Source organism: Ambystoma mexicanum, chromosome 3q (genome assembly GCF_040938575.1).
Source record: "Ambystoma mexicanum isolate Mex_15411 chromosome 3q, UKY_AmexF1_1, whole genome shotgun sequence".
Lineage (NCBI taxonomy): Eukaryota > Metazoa > Chordata > Amphibia > Caudata > Ambystomatidae > Ambystoma > Ambystoma mexicanum.
This window is the reverse complement of record NC_090926.1, coordinates 1,075,100,791-1,075,117,718: the sequence shown is the minus strand read 5'-3', so window position 1 is coordinate 1,075,117,718 and position 16,928 is coordinate 1,075,100,791. Positions and strand designations below refer to the sequence as shown.

At 50.1% G+C, this 16,928-nt stretch overlaps 1 protein-coding gene across 1 annotated transcript in view; it reads left to right on the top strand.

Moving 5' to 3' along the window:
- The window catches only part of FASN (fatty acid synthase), a 297,582-nt gene that overhangs the window by 150,461 nt on the left and 130,193 nt on the right, over positions 1–16,928 (top strand). The window contains exons 10-14 of the mRNA XM_069655327.1: positions 4,267–4,454; positions 9,034–9,223; positions 11,032–11,126; positions 13,797–13,931; positions 15,100–15,303. Coding sequence (XP_069511428.1) covers positions 4,267–4,454; positions 9,034–9,223; positions 11,032–11,126; positions 13,797–13,931; positions 15,100–15,303 — 812 coding nt within the window. The remainder of the gene's footprint in view (positions 1–4,266; positions 4,455–9,033; positions 9,224–11,031; positions 11,127–13,796; positions 13,932–15,099; positions 15,304–16,928) is intronic.

The following is a 16,928-nucleotide window of genomic DNA, read 5'->3' as shown; positions in this document are numbered from 1 at the left end:
GTCGTGGCCTCATACGTAGCCCTATCCACCAACTTGTTTCCCAATATCCCACAATGACTCTGGATCCATATCAACTCAATCCCCATCCCTCCCAGTGTGTATTTCTCCAGCTGCTGTCTAATACACAACACTATGGGCCTCATTACGACCTTGGCGGTAGCCATGCCGCTATTGGTGGCATGGCTGCCGCCGAAATCGCGCCCGGGTCCTCAGAATGAGGAATTACTGGGCAATTCCGAGTTCAGAAGGCCCGGTAATTCCTCTCTCCAAGACCCAGACCCGGTCCTTCCCCATTCCCATTTCAGCCCCCATAGGGCTGAATGGGAATGGGAGAGGAAACAACGGGCCATTACGAGTTGGCCCGTTGTTTGCTCCCTCTTCCCCTCGTGGGACCCGGTAAGCACGCCTGGTTTGGCCAGGCGGTGCTTCCTGGGTCCCCCGAGGGGACCTCGTAATGAGGCTGTACGGGGTAAACGGCACCTGCACCTTTTACGGCGCCGTTTACCCCGTACTGCCAGGGTCGTAATGAGGCCCTATATCTTTTCTATCGCCATTCCACTCCTTTATAGCTTGTAACGCACTTTGCGAGTCCCCAAATATATCTACTTTGCAGCCGTTTCTCCATTCCTCTAACCACTGCCATATTCACTGCCATCACCTCTGCCGTGCATATGGAGACATTATCTGATAAACTTGTCATCTAAAACTCCTCTTCCTCCTTAAAATAGCAGGCTATACCCACTTTGTGCCTGTCAGGGTCCCGGGATCTACATTGGGGTATGCTTAGCAAACACCAGCAAAGTTATGCTGCATTTAAAAAGGCTTGAAACAGCACTTCCCCCTGAAATGTGAAAGTAGAATAATCAATTTGAGCCAAGTCACACATGCCACAATGCCACCTAGTAACCAGGGCTGGAAGTGCACCACCAGTTCAGAGCCTCAGCGAGGGCTTGTGGGTATGCAAATTAGCCAAAATGCAAGCCTGTTGCTCCAGAAAATTGCCTTTGCCTTGGTTTTATAGGGCAGTGCTACATTATACATAGGTTAATCATTAACATCACAAGTGGCCAAGTCATTCCTCTTCCTTATAGGAAAGCTCCAAAAAGTCTTCTGTCCATTCCCAAGGGTCGGTTCCCAGTCATGTAGGGGAGATGATAAACTCACAGCTTCACTACAAGACAGGGTCCTTTAGAAGACTTTCAAAGAAATGGAATGAGGACACTCTGGATAGTGCAAAATACTGCAGTGGAGCTAACCAGTGAGTCTGAGAAGTACGAACACGTACCCCGAACTAGGAAACCACTTAATCGCTGGCTTGTCTCAGGCGAGATGGTCTTCAAAAGTCTCTATTTTGTCCAGAAGTATCTTCATGTGGATGGCCTGGTCTGCCTCAGCATACCATGTATGCCGGGGTGATCCATACTTCAAGAGACAATAATATTTGATATCCTTGCCCCTGTCATGAGAATCCGCCTGAAGCCCAAAGCCAAATGTAACTCCTGGTATGACTCTGATCTTGTCCCCCTTCAACGCAAGTGCAGGGTGGCAGAGAGGAAATGGCATGCTTCATGTTCATCCTCTGACAAACTGGCCTGCTGCCTGCTCCAAAGGCAATACCGGCTCTCCGTTCTCACTAAGAAGAGAGCACTTATCCAAGCCCGCATCTCTGCGGCATCTAACAATTCGGACGAACTCTTTAAAATCTGCAAGGAGCTGGCCAACCCTGCTGCAGTCTCCACCTCTCCTGTCCCCTCCCAGGCCCTCTGCATGGCACTGGCTTCTCACTTCATTTAAAAAATTCAGGACATCCTGTCCTCACTCTCCTCCTATCACCTCCCCTCCTCTATTCGCTGCTCTCCCTCTGGCCCTTCTGCAGCCACCCACCTCCCTCCTTCTCTGCCTTTCCCCTTTTTTCTTCTGACGAGGTTTCGAGACAAGCCAATCTATGAAAGTCTCGTCAAAACAGGTCCACCCCTGTTCCTCCAAAACTATCAAGGACCACATTGACTCCCTGGCGCCTGCCCCTTCTTAAGAAACCCTCTTCCGACCCCTCCTGCCCAGCTAACTATCGCCAATCTCTATCACTCCCTTCCTGGGCAAGCGACTGGAGAAACTGGCCATCTCCCAGCTTAATCTCCATGCTGAATCTGTTGGTAGTCTTCATGACCATCAGTCTGGCTTCAGAGCTGCCAGAAGCACGGAAAACTGCTGAGGACCTGCTCTCAAACCTTGACACTAACACCCGTTGTGTTCTCATTTTGCTCGACCTCTCTTCTGCCTTTGACACTGTCAACCACACCATCCTGCTCAACTGTCTCTGTGATAACCTGGATATCACTGGTCAGGCTCTGGCGTGGCTGACCTCCTTCCTCTCCAATCGACCTTCCCAGGTCCAACTGGGTTCCTTTCTCTCTGACATCTTTTTCTCTACCTGTGGTGTCCCCCAGGGATCTAACCTCTCCCCCTGGATGTTCAACCAGTACCTGGCATTTCTTGCTCACCGCATCGCCGCTCTCTGTCCCAACTTTCAGTGCTATGCGGATGATACCCAGCTCATTTTCAGGCTACCCTCGGCCTCCTCTTCCCCTTCCCTCATCTCTGACTGCCTTTCTGCTATCCAGGAATGGCGTGCCGCCAACGACCTCTGCCTTAATGCCAGTAAGACTGAGATTCTACTTATCGGCACACCCACTCCCTCCTTCCCTGCAGCTCTCTGGCCGGCCTCCCTTGGCCCTCTTCCTGCTCCTACCTGCAAGGCAAAAAACCTTGGGGTCATCTTCGACTCCACACTCTCTTTCTCTCCTCACATATCTGACGTCTCTAAGAGGTCACACTACCAGCTACACCTCCTCAGAAGTATCCTTCCTTTCCTATCCTTCCCCCAGAAGCTCACTGTCTCCAGAGCCCTGGTTCTCTCGAAGCTGGACTACTGTAACAGCCTCTATCTAAATCTTCCTGTCTCTACTCTCCGCCCTTTGCAACTCATCCAGAACAGGACTGCGAGACTTGTCCTTGGCCTCAAGCCCAGGGACCGTATCTCTCCAGGACTGAAATCGCTACACTGGCTCCCAGTGGCTGCGAGGATTAAGTTCAAAACCCTCTGCATTGTCCACAAGGCCTTCTGGGGCGATGGGCCAAAATACCTTCAACTCTCTCATCCTAAATATCTTCCTTCTCGAGCTCTTCGCTCATCCACCTCCAACTACCTCAGGGTCAGCTGCTTCTCCAAGCAACAAGCTGGGGGTAGATCGCTCTCCGCAGCAGGGGCCTCCCTCTGGAACAGCCTTCCTGCCTCCCTGAAACTTGAGGAGAACCATCTCCGGTTCTGGAAGCACCTCAAAACCTTCCTCTTTGCCTCCGCTTTCTCTCCCTCTCTCCCCTGCTAAAATCACTGAACCTGCACTGAATCTGCAACTGGGCCACTCACCGATCTCGGTCCTTGGCCCAGCCACTCTTCCCTGCACTGCCTCCCTGCACTACGGGACTGTCTCTGTATCCTACAGCCCCTTCTCCCGGCACTTACCTTGCACTAGCCACCAGCTGGCCCTATTATTTATCTTGTATTCTACTAACCATGTACTGCACTCTCCTTGCACTTGCCACCAGCTGGCCCTATTATTTATCTTGTATTCTACTAACCATGTACTGCACTTTCCCCTCTCCCCTTCCACTTTTCCCAGTCCCCCTACCCTTGCACTTGCGCGATCTGATTGACACCTGGCCTAGTAGGATCGTTGTCTGTCTCCCCTTGTCCCCCCCCCGCCTCGTTGCGCCTTGAAACACTTGTGTATAGGCGCGTTACAAATGCCATATATCATATCATATCAATATGCCGGTGGTCCTTCAAACCAGATCAAAAGTTGTCATTCCTTGTCGCTTATATATGGAATGACTTACAGTCAAATATGCATGAAATGCTGCATCGCCATTTCCCAGAACGTGGATGATTTACAGTACTAGTTTACATCTGGGTTGTTGGTGGGCGACCAGCGTACAGAGGAAAGAAACTATATTAATGTAAACAAACTCATATTTTTCTAGAGCATCTTCCCATCCATTATGACTTCTCTATTTCTCTTGTGACACATAATGTGCCCTGTCTAGTAATCGATTATGTGGCATTTAGAGCACCATACCATTGCAATCCAAGCGGAAGACCTTCTCTTGGCGATCCCCTACATGCAGAAAAAGCCCCCTTGTTGGCTTTGATATCTATTTGTTTTTATCATCAAAGATGAGGGTCTCACTTTGTCTCTCTTTGTGCAGGGATGGGCACGCAGTGGAAGGGGATGGGCCACAGTATCATGAAGCTGGGGATAGTTCGCGAGTCCATCCTACGTTCGGATAAGGCATTGATGGAGACTGGCTTGAAGGTCTCCGAGCTGCTGCTCAACGCAGATGACAACACGTTTGAGGACACTGTCCATGCCTTCGTTGGACTCGCTGCGATTCAGGTAGGACACGATCTGGCTGTATTAGGTCCTCTTCCATTTGCTAGGGGTTGCGTCCTAACGTTGCGCACTGGCGGCATGATGACGCAGGGTTCTTGCTGTGTGTGGGTGACCCTTTCTGCGTCCAGATGTATTAGGATGACGGTATCCTGCAGTGTCCAGAGATGGGAACGTTCATCTGCTGTGCCCGAAGGTGTCTTTGAGAAGGCGGTTTGATATGCAAAGTGGTCTCATAGAACAGGTTACCTGCTGTCTGAATGGGCCTCGTTGTAGATTGTCAGTGAGGGGATTGCATTGTATTTAGCAGAGTCTGCGTGTTCACTGGGGTCTCAAGGACACTCTATGTTGTGTGAAGATGTCTCTGCAGGTGGAGAGTTTTGAAGGTTGTCTGATGTTTCATGTGCAGTGTCAAGAGTTCAGGCAAAGGCAGGGTTGCTGGGGGGGGCTTTGACCACCCCCTGATGTGTACAGCGGTGTCCTTTGCATGGGTTTCTGCAAGGCACATGTGCTCCTCCATTGGATCTACTTGGCCATGTAGCAGCTCCAGCACCATGTGTGGTCTTTGGGGAAATCCTTGTTTTGTTTTGCGATTCTCCACATGGACTGGATGGCTTTAGGAAGGCTTACTTATTTAAGGGAGTGTCCTCACTGTGAAGGTTACATGCTTGCTTAGGGTCTCTCTGCTAGCCGGGAAGGCTTACTTATTTAAGGGAGTGTCCTCACTGTGAAGGTTACATGCTTGCTTAGGGTATCTCTGCTAGCCGGGAAGGCTTACCTATTTTAGGGAGTGTCCTCACTGTGAAGGTTACATGCTTGCTTAGGGTCTCTCTGCTAGCCGGGAAGTCTTACCTATTTTAGGGAGTGCCCTCACTGTGAAGGTTACATGCTTGCTTGGGGTATATTGGCTAGCTGGGAAGGCTTACCTATTTTAGTGAGTGCCCTCACTGTGAAGGTTACATGCTTGCTTGGGGTATATTGGCTAGCTGGGAAGGCTTACCTATTTTAGGGAGTGCCCTCACTGTGAAGGTTACATGCCTGCTTGGGGTATATTGGCTAGCTGGGAAGGCTTACCTATTTTAGTGAGTGTCCTCACTGTGAAGGTTACATGCTTGCTCTGGGTCTCTTGATAGCCGGGAAGGCTTACCTATTTTACGGAGTGTCCTCACTGTGAAGGTTACATGCCTGCTTAGGGTCTCTCTGATAGCTGGGAAGGCGCACCTATTTTAGGGAGTGTCCTCACTGTGAAGGTTACATGCCTGCTTAGGGTCTCTCTGCTAGCCGGGAAGTCTTACCTTTTTTAGGGAGTGCCCTTACTGTGAAGGTTACATGCCTGCTTAGGGTCTCTCTGCTAGCCGGGAAGGCGCACCTATTTTAGGGAGTGTCCTCACTGTGAAGGTTACATGCTTGCTTAGGGTCTCTCTGCTAGCCGGGAAGTCTTACCTATTTTAGGGAGTGCCCTCACTGTGAAGGTTACATGCTTGCTTAGTGTCTCTCTGCTAGCCGGGAAGTCTTACCTATTTTAGGGAGTGTCCTCACTGTGAAGGTTACATGCTTGCTCTGGGTCTCTCTGCTAGCCGGGAAGTCTTACCTTTTTAGGGAGTGTCCTCACTGTGAAGGTTACATGCCTGCTTAGGGTCTCTCTGATAGCCGGGAAGGCGCACCTATTTTAGGGAGTGCCCTCACTGTGAAGGTTACATGCCTGCTTAGGGTCTCTCTGATAGCCGGGAAGGCTTACCTATTTTAGGGAGTGCCCTCACTGTGAAGGCTACATGCCTGCTTAGGGTCTCTCTGATAGCCGAAAAGGCGCACCTATTTTAGGGAGTGTCCTCACTTTGAAGGTCACATGCCTGCTTTGGGTCTCTCAGCTAGCCAGGAAGGCGCATCTATTTTAGGGAGTGTCCTCACTGTGAAGGTTACATGCCTGCTTAGGGTCTCTCTGATAGCCGAAAAGGCGCACCTATTTTAGGGAGTGTCCTCACTTTGAAGGTCACATGCCTGCTTTGGGTCTCTCAGCTAGCCAGGAAGGCGCGTCTATTTTAGGGAGTGTCCTTACTGTGAAGGTCACATGCTTGCTTAGGGTCTCTCTGATAGCCGGGAAGGCGCACCTATTTTAGAGAGTGCCCTCACTGTGAAGGTTACATGCCTGCTTAGGGTCTCTCTGATAGCCGGGAAGGCGCACCTATTTTAGGGAGTGCCCTCACTGTGAAGGTCACATGCCTGCTTAGGGTCTCTCTGATAGCCGGGAAGGCGCACCTATTTTAGGGAGTGTCCTCACTGTGAAGGTCACATGCCTGCTTTGGGTCTCTCAGCTAGCCGGGAAGGCGCGTCTATTTTAGGGAGCGCCCTCACTGTGAAGGTCACATGCTTGCTTAGGGTCTCTCTGATAGCCGGGAAGGCGCACCTATTTTAGGGAGTGTCCTCATTGTGAAGGTTGCATGCTTGCTCTGGGTCTCTCTGCTAGCCTTGCATTCAGTGTGAAGGTTATATGCTTGCTCTGGGTCTCTCTGCCAGCCGGGTCCCAGTTGCGTGCGGGCTGGGGAGGGGGTCTCTGAAACACATTTTGAACTGTCCTCGTGCGCTCCGGAATAGCTCCATGGCATTGCTTTCAGCAATCATCAAGAGTGGTATTATTTCTGTTGCCGGGATGATGCCTACTCCATGTGGCCTGGCACTGAGATGGTCCCCGTGGCCAGCAGTTGGTGGAATACAGGCCTTGCAGCGCGTGCATGGCTTGTGCTGATCTCAAGGCTGCAGGGGTTCCCTTCACTGTGGATCAGCCTCTTTTGTCCTGTTCTATTTGAAGCAAGAGCGGGCGGCCGCAGTGTTCGGACACATGTGTCTAATAGGTATCCCGTGACGTGCGCAAACTATTCATAGTTGTGTCTGTGGCGGCCCTGAAAAGTGCATGTTTTGTGTCCCTGCACCATTGGGTATGTCCTGTTGCTACTTGTTGCTATTTGTGTGGACTTGCTGCTTGCGAAGCGGGAAGCCATTGGCGAGCATTGACTGCCCAGAAGTGTCCTTGTGAAAGGTCGCCGCTGGCATCGCAGTGACGTTGCGAGGTCTTTGCCTTCTCTCTGCCTGTCACTGGGAAGGATTCGGGCTCGGGCCATGTTGACGAGAACCCCTGATATGTGACAAGGGGTCACGTCCTGTTCTTCCGCACTGTTTGGAAGCTTGAGGGAGTGGCTGTCAGGCACTTTGTGAGATATGGGGGTGCACCTGATGGATTTTGGATGGCCATCGAATGGGGGCCATCAGACACAGGGTCTTTGCAAAAAGGCCTTTTATCTTGTACTGTTTGTTGGGGAGGTTTGAGGTGTAGTTTCTGTTATTCACGAATGGGTATAATGCATGTTTTACTTTGACATTGGTCAGGTTTGAATTGGGTCCCAATGGGCAGGATAATGGGGGGCAGGGCTATATTATCATCACCTTAATGGGTTGCTTTTGCCTAGGTTTCCTGGCTTGCCTCATTAAGTACATGTTAAGCAGTGTTTATATGTGGGGTCCGCGAGGTGTGCTGTCAGCTGGTATGGTATTGACTAGTATGCATGCGTCGTTCTGTATGTTGGGTTGGTAATTCGTGGGATGCTTATTGCTTGTTGTATGACAGCATGCCATTCCGCTGAGTCTTTGTTTTCAGTTTTGTATTTCGTTGGCATGGATGGTGTCGCTGGTTTCAATTGTTAGCTCTCTAGGCATTGGGCATGAGTTGTTACCTCATGTTGTGTGCTGGGATGAGTGCTTCTGTTGTATGTTGTGTTGGTATAGGGTGAGGTCCCCTGGATTCAGGTGAATGCCTATGGGCTACGTTGTGTTAGAAATAAATAAATAAATGCTGTATTGGATTTGGATGGGTCTCTCATTTCGTTTATAGATGTTGCTGGTATTGAGTGGGGTTCCTGGTTTATGTTGGGTGATGGTTGGGTTGGTTTGGGATAAAGTCACAGGTTTCTGCTATATGACGAGGTGGAAATGGGCAGAGTCCATGATTTCCATGTTAGCTGTCCTTGTGTTGGGTATGGTATAATACTGGGTTGTGTCACTAGTTTCATTGATTAGCTTTTTGAGTATTGGATGAGGGCTGTCTCTAGTTTCTGTTGTGTACTGGGTTGCTATTGGGGGTGAGCGATGGATGCATGCTTTCAGTTGCTGCTGGATTGGTGTTGAATGGCATCTCTTGTTTCCTAATACATTGTGCTGGTGTTGTGTTCAGTTTCTGTGTGGGCTGGCTTTAGGTTTGGGTATATTCCATAATTTCTTTTGTATGTTCAGGTGATAATTGGTGAGGCCCAATACATGCCATGTAAGTTGACCAGGTATTGGGCATGTTCCCTGGTTGGTTGGCATATTGTGTGGTTGATGATGTCTGCTGTATGCTGTGCTGGTATTGGTCGAGGGCGTTATTTGCTATAGGATTCTGGGATGATTTTGAGGGTTGCTAGTGCATGTGTTGGATCGTGTTGGATCTATGCTGCTACGCAGATTCCTTCTGTGGATTGATAGCTGTCCGCCGAGTGGATCTATGAGGCTGCCTTTCATGCTTTCTTATTAATGTTGGATTCGCCCTCTCTTTAAGATTGCACAGATCGATATGCTGAGGGCGATGAACCTGGAGCCTGACGGCATTGTTGGCCACTCAGTCGGTGAGCTGGCCTGCGGCTATGCAGACCGTTCCCTGAGCCACGAAGAGGCCATTCTTGCCGCCTACTGGAGAGGACGCTGCATCAAAGAAGCTGATCTTCCACCCGGAGGCATGGCTGCTGTTGGTATGTGTCCCGAAGCAGAGTCTCTTCTCCGCGCTCGCACTCTAATGGTCTCCATCCTCTCCTGAGGGCACTCGCACTCTAATGTTCTCCATCCTCTCATGAGGGTCATGTCCGGTCCATCCCTCTCCCTGGCAGCGGGACTTGCGGAGTCTCTTCTCTGAGCTCGCACTATAATGGTCTCCATCCTCTCCTGAGGGCCACGTCCGGTCCATCCCTCTCTCTGGCAGCGCCACTTGCAGAGTCTCTTCTCCGAGCTCGCACTATATTGGTCTCCATCCTCTCCTGAGGGCCACGTCCGGTCCATCCCTCTCCCTGGCAGCGGGACTTGCAGAGTCTCTTCTCCGAGCTGGCACTATAATGGTCTCCATCCTCTCCTGAGGGCCATGTCCGGTCCATCCCTCTCGCTGGTATCGGGACGTGCAGAGTCTCTTCTCCGAGCTGGCACTATAATGGTCTCCATCCTCTCCTGAGGGCCACGTCCGGTCCATCCCTCTGCCTGGCAGCAGCACTTGCAGAGTCTCTTCTCCGAGCTCGCACTATAATGCTCTCCATCCTCTCCTGAGGGCCACGTCCGGTCCATCCCTCTCTCGGGCAGCGGGACTTGCAGAGTCTCTTCTCCGAGCTGGCACTATAATGGTCTCCATCCTCTCCTGAGGGCCACGTCCGGTCCATCCCTCTCCCTGGTAGCGGGACTTGCAGAGTCTCTTCTCCGAGCTGGCACTATAATGGTCTCCATCCTCTCCTGAGGGCCACGTCTGGTCCATCCCTATGCCTGGCAGCGGCACTTGCAGAGTCTCTTCTCCGAGCTGGCACTATAATGCTCTCCATCCTCACCTGAGAGCCACGTCCGGTCCATCCCTCTCTCTGGCAGCGGGACTTGCAGAGTCTCTTCTCCGAGCTGGCACTATAATGGTCTCCACCCTCTCCTGAGGGCCACGTCCGGTCCATCCCTCTACCTGGTAGCGGGACTTGCAGAGTCTCTTCTCCGAGCTGGCACTATAATGGTCTCCATCCTCTCCCGATGGCACGTCCGGTCCATCCCTCTGCCTGGCAGCGGCACTTGCAGAGTCTCTTCTCCGAGCTGGCACTCTAATGGTCTCCATCTTCTCCTGAGGGCCATGTCCGGTCCATCCCACTCTCTGTATCTACATTTCTCGCCTCTGGCAGGTGTATTTAGAGCTCTTGCGTGGGCAAGGGATAGGGGCCTTCTTTGACAAATACAAAATCTGCTCAGGAATTATATCTGGCCTGAACAATTTGTCACTGGTTAGATTTAGGGATTTCTCAACTCCATCAGCGGCCATCAAAATCCCCTCAGAGACGCTTCATGAAGCAGAATAGGATATGAATAGGAAGTGGTTAATGATTCAATGAGAGCACAAATCATCTTCATTCCCAGAATTTAGTAGGGACCTGTCCCCTCCAGTAGTCTAATATATATTTGGTTATTTACAAAGCGCTTAATACCCAGAGGCGTCTAAGCGCGGACCTAGGGATCGAACCTGTGTTGCTCGTGTCGTCTTGCTTCCAAGGCGAGCGTGTTGCCCCTGAGCTATCCTCCCGAGACTTGGCTTCCCGGCGAGCAACCAGCCACTGCACACAATAGCACATTCCAGCAGTAGATCACACCTGTCCCTCCTGTGGTCCCCTCTGAGACAAAGCACGGCCATGGACACTTTGCCCAGCTAGCACCTTTGAGGGCCAAGAGTTATTTGGAGAAACCTTCCTTTAAGGGGGGCACATGCCCTCTTAGGCCTGGTTGCTGGGAGGTGGCATCTGGCAAATGCTGCTTGTTTTTCTTCCTTCAGGTCTGACATGGGAGGAATGCAAACAGCAGTGTCCCCAGGGTGTGGTCCCAGCATGCCACAACTCAGAGGACACCGTCACCATTTCTGGGCCTCAGGTGAGTATGGGAAGACCACATGCTCTAGGAACATATGCAGGTTAGCTCTGGCATAGGCAGGGAGGGATGTGTAGGTCAGCCCGGCAGGGGGAGCTGCAGTTCAGTGCTCAGCAAAGGAGGCATGTTCATCTCGATACTGAATGCAGGTCACCAGCGAATGAGGCAATGCTTTGCAAGTCAAGGCTTTTACTTGGACATAGAGGCGCAGGCCATTGTTAAGCCAGGGGGATGGATAGCCTGGCCAGCGGATAGTGAGGAGGGCAAGATCAGGTCACAGGTGAGCGAGGGGGGGTATGTGCAGTTCACCTTTCGAGAAGTTGAGCGTAGGAGCCCGAGAAGAAACCTGTGTGGAAGGGAGCAAGTTGCATTCTTTCATTAGTGTTTGCCAGAGAGTGCAGGATTCACCACCAAGACACTAGTGATCAGTGAAGAGAACAGCATTCACCATGTGGCCACTACTGATGGAGCACATGCTTAATTACCCTTCCCTAGTGATCAGGGAAGATAGCAGCATTCACCATGTGATCACTACGGATCAGCATGGAGTACAGGCTTAATTACCCCTCTGTAGTGATCAGTGAAGAGTACAGAATTCACCATGTGGTCACTACTGATCAGAATGGAGTACAGGCTTAATTACCCCTCTGTAGTGATTGATCAGTGAAGAGAACAGCATTCACCATGTGGCCACTACTGATCAGCATGGAGTACAGGCTTAATTACCCCTCTGTAGTGATTGATCAGTGAAAAGAACAGCATTCACCATGTGGCCACTACTGATGGAGTACAGGCTTAATTACCCCTCTGTAGTGATCAGTGAAGAGTACAGCATTCACCATGTGGTCACTACTAATCAGGATGGAGCACAGGCTTAATTACCCCTTTGTAGTGATCAGTGAAGAGTACAGCATTCACCATGTGGCCACTATTAATCGCAATGCAGTACAGGCTTCATCACAGTCACTAGTGATCAGTGAAGAGTGCAGTATTCACCATGTGGTCACTACTGATCAGGATCGAGTACATGCTACATCACCCATCACTTGTGAACAGTGAAGAGAACAGCAACCACCATGTGGTCACTACTGATAACAATGGAGTACAGTCTTCATCCCAGTCACTGATCAGTGAAGAGTACAGCATTTACCATGTGATCACTACTGATCTCAATGGAGTACAGGCTTCATCACAGTCACTAGTGATCAGCGAAGAGTGCAGCATTCACCAAGCTGTCACTACTGGTCTGAATGGAGTACAGGTTTAATGACCCCTCCGTAGTTATTAGTGAAGAGTGCAGTATTCACCATGTGGTCACTACTGATCGCAATGGAGTACAGGCTTCATCACAGTCACTAGTGATCAGCGAAGAGTGCAGCATTCACCATGTTGTCACTACTGATCAGAATGGAGTACAGGCTTAATTACCCCTCCGTAGTTATTAGTGAAGAGTGCAGTATTCACCATGTGGTCACTACTGATCGCAAATGGAGTACAGGCTTCATCACAGTCACTAGTGATCAGCGAAGAGTGCAGCATTCATCATGTTGTCACTACTGATCAGAATGGAGTACAGGCTTAATTACCCCTCCGTAGTTATTAGTGAAGAGCGCAGTATTCACCATGTGGTCACTACTGATCAGGATGGAGTACAGGCTTAATTACCCCTCCATAGTGATCAGTGAAGAGTACAGCATTCACCATGTGGTCACTAATAATCGCAATGGAGTACAGGTTTGATCACAGTCCCTAGTGATCAGTGATAAGTGCAGTATTCACCATGTGGTCACTATTGATCAGGATGGAGTAAATGCTGCATCACTGATCACTTGTGAACAGTGAAGAGAACAGCAACCACCATGTGGTCACTACTGATAACATGGAGTACAGGCTTCATCACAGTCATTGATCAGTGAAGAGTGCAGCATTCACCGTATGGTCACTAGTGATGGCAATGGAGTGCAGGCATCATCACAGTCACTGATCAGTGAATAGTGCAGCGTTCACCATGTGGTCACTGCTGATCAGGGTGGAGTACAGGCTTCATCACAGTCACTAATTATCAGTGAAGAATACAGCATTCACCATATGTACTGATCGTGATGGACTACAGGCTTTATCGGCATCACTAATGATCAGTGAGGCGTGTAGCATTCCCCATGTGGTCACTACTGATCGGGATGGAGTACAGCAGGGCTGTTCCCCCACTCCAGGCCTCGGGGCCAGAATCCTGATGGGTTTTCAGGATATCCCTCAGTAATAGTCATGAGAAATCATGTGCATGAATTTAGAATCATGGTATGTACATTTATCTCATTAATATTAATGTGGGGTATCCTTAAAATCCAACATGTTTCCGGTCCTCGAGGCTTGGAGATGGACTACTCAGGAGGGCAGGCTTCATCAGCAGCACTAGAGATCCGAAGGGGGTACAGCTTGTATTAGCCAGATGTCAGCAGGAAACAGTGTTCAGGAGAAGGGAGAAGTCACTACCAAGTCACTGGTTACCAGGGGAGCGGGGACCATTCCCCACTACTCCCCACTTGTGATCAGGAGAGTGTGGATCCTACTCCGCTAGTGTTACTGGTGCTCAATGAATGACATCTCAAGTATGACGTGAGCAGCACGGTTGAACAGATTGTAATTTTGGTGACTTTTCTATTCCCGTCCCAGGCCTTGGTAACTGAGTTTGTGGCCAAACTGAAATCGGAAGGAGTGTTTGCCAAGGAGGTGTTAAGTGCAGGCGTGGCCTTTCACTCCTACTACATGGCATCCATCGCGCCCACCCTGCTCAGTGCCCTGAAAAAGGTAAGCATGGCTTGGCCACTGCCCAGCGGGACGCAAGCAAATGTCCCTGTTTCCCTTAAGCTAAATGTGCAGTACCTCTGAACTCTCCAATGACCTCCCTACTCACACTCACTTTAGACATATGCTCGGGCAGGTCTGCTCAGATGGCACGAGCTCCCGTGGGCCTCGGACTGCCAGACTGAGCCCCACCACAGTGGGTGGCTTGCAGCACAGGAAGGTAGAGGTTGGCATTAAGGTGGAAATACAAGGCAGGATGAGGAGACTGACTGACCAAAGAATGGCTAGGACTTGAACATCGAGCATCCGGCCCAATAGTGCCAAGGACGAGTATGCTGGTCCTTTTTGCATAGAGTTGCATAATAGCCGGGGCAGTTAAGGGGTTAATGGCACACTCCAGGGCTTTGACGTGGCCTTCAGTGTCTACAGTGAATGGTACTTCCTTAACTGGTGCTTTGGTGGCTGGGCAGAGGGGGAATAGAACCACAATATAAGCTGCATCAGCATTTTAGGGGGGGTTGTTTCTAGATTTCAGCTCAGTTTGAGATGTGCACCCATGCCTGGAAGCCTGTGGGTAAAGGGACGAACATGGTGTGTCAACACGACAGACAGCCTTTGCAAGTCAGCAGCATCTGGACTCCCAAGAGATCCATGCAGGAGGCATCCAGTGGCCACACACACCCCTTTAAACACTCCCACCCACTGCCCCGTTGTGCAGGTGAAACAGGGCAACACCGCACTGTAGTCCATGCTGTGCAGAAGGGACAAGACAACACCATAGGTGTCTGCTTACTGAACAAAATACCACATTGTACCCTCTGCAGGAGATACTGGGCAACACCACACTCTTCATCCAGCTGTGCATTTGGTACACAATAAAACCACTCCCTACCACCCACGTGCATGTGAAACGGATCAACATCACTCGCTACTCCCTGTCTGCAGCCAATGCACCAATCTACCCCTGGTGTGACGGTGATACACAGCAAAACTGCGCTCAATCCCTTGTATGCAGGAGCGGAAGCAGCAAAAACTCTGTCTCTGGTTGCGCAGGATTTATAGGGTAACACCAACCTCGTGTGACACCGGGGGCATCCACAATGATTGGCTCTGCGCACAGGTGAGACGCAGGGAAGTTGGGTTTATTGAGTTTGTATGTCTTGTGTTCCAGGTTATCCCTAATCCGAAGCCACGCTCACCACGTTGGGTGAGCACCTCTATCCCAGAGTCGCAGAGGGACAGTGAGCTTGCTCAGTACTCGTCGGCCGAGTATCACGTCAACAACCTGGTGAGCCCGGTGCTTTTCCAGGAGGGCTTGGTGCAGATCCCAGACAACGCCGTGGCCGTGGAAATCGCCCCCCATGCTCTGCTGCAGGTATTGCCACACATTGATCGTGCTTGAGGGGAAATCACTCAGTCTTTGTAAAATATGTTGACCCATACAAGAGTTTCAGTCCACACCTGTCAAGGTGGACACTGAGTTGTGCTTTTGAGTCTCTTTTACCAGCCCCACACCACTAACATCATGCCGGGGCCATCGCCGCAATAATGCTTTTCCGTTTCATGTGAATATCCAGCATTAAATGTACTTACTTTGCGTGTTGTACTTTATGGACTTGCGTACTACCTCCAGCAGGCATATCACACTGAATGTGGGTTTAGAGGGTGATGTGGTGGGATGACACTTCCAGCCTCCCTAAGAGCTTCGCAGTATGGTAAATAAGTGGCGTAAAACGCAATTAGCTCCACTTTTGGTGCACCTCCAAATTCCTAGTTACGCAACTGCTTGAGAAGAACTGCTTATTTATGGAACACATTTGGTCTGTATGACTCTGAATCCTGCGTAACCCTTCCCGGTGCATGCATGCAGTAACTGCAAAAGAGTTTGGAAATATTACCACACGTAATATCGCCAAACTCTTAATGAGGTCCCAAATGCATGCTCTCATTATTAGTATCTGTCAGCCCGAGATCAGAGCTACCAAAGACACTGGAGACTCATTGAATTTCCCAGATGATATGGCAGGTCTTCCTCTTTTGTGTCTTGAATAAGCCCCCTTGTCCCCTCCCCAAAGATTGAGGCTCGGGAGGACCTTTAACTTGGTGATCTTCTTCGTCGCCTGGTCACCCTCCATTGTTCCCCATCATATGGCAGTAGAAAATCACAGGGACCATTGCGGGGCTCTGCACCTCCCCACTCTACCAACCAGTTGGGTCTGGCTACTTCTAAAAGCCTTGACTCTTTGCAAACTCCTTCCAAAAATGTACTAAGTTTGACATTATAAGAAAAGGTTTCAAGACGCACAATGTGAACCAGTGAACCCTGCGGGTGCAATGTCAAAAGCTCACAGATTCCTAACCGCAGATTCTCCCACATATCAAAGCGTTCTCTCCTAACGGAGCGTTCTCTTGCAAAAGATAAAATGTTGTGCGCACCCTCACAGTTAATGTACACACAAAGAATTGAACAAATATACCAAGAGCTTCCCTTGCTTTTAAATCACATGCTGGGGAAACAGGACACCAGGATTCAGAGCAGGCATCGCCGGAGGGAAGGACTATGTAGAGAGTGCCTTGTAAGGTTGCGGACATGTCAGTTACAGGTTTGGCCAGGCCCCCTGAGTCCAGAGACCCAGGTGATCTCAGGAAATTGAGCCATTCATAGCTCTCTCTCAATTACAGACCAATGGTATAGACCCATGTTGAGTGCCCAACCCAGAAGGAGGAGAAAGGAGAGTGCAAAACCCAGAGGCTCTATTTATCCATTGAAGCTTGAAGGGTCTGTAGGCATCAACCTGTGTACTTTATGGTACTGGGGTTCAGCACAAGGCTTCTTTTCAAAAGAGTAGAAAACACAAGCTATAGAATTAGATAAAATGACGGAAAACTAGGAATCGGTGCGATAAATCAGGTGTAAAAAAGTTAGATGTAGTATAGTTTTATGGTGACAATCGAAAACAAGAATATAAGATCAACAGAAGCAGGTAAATCACAAAAGCA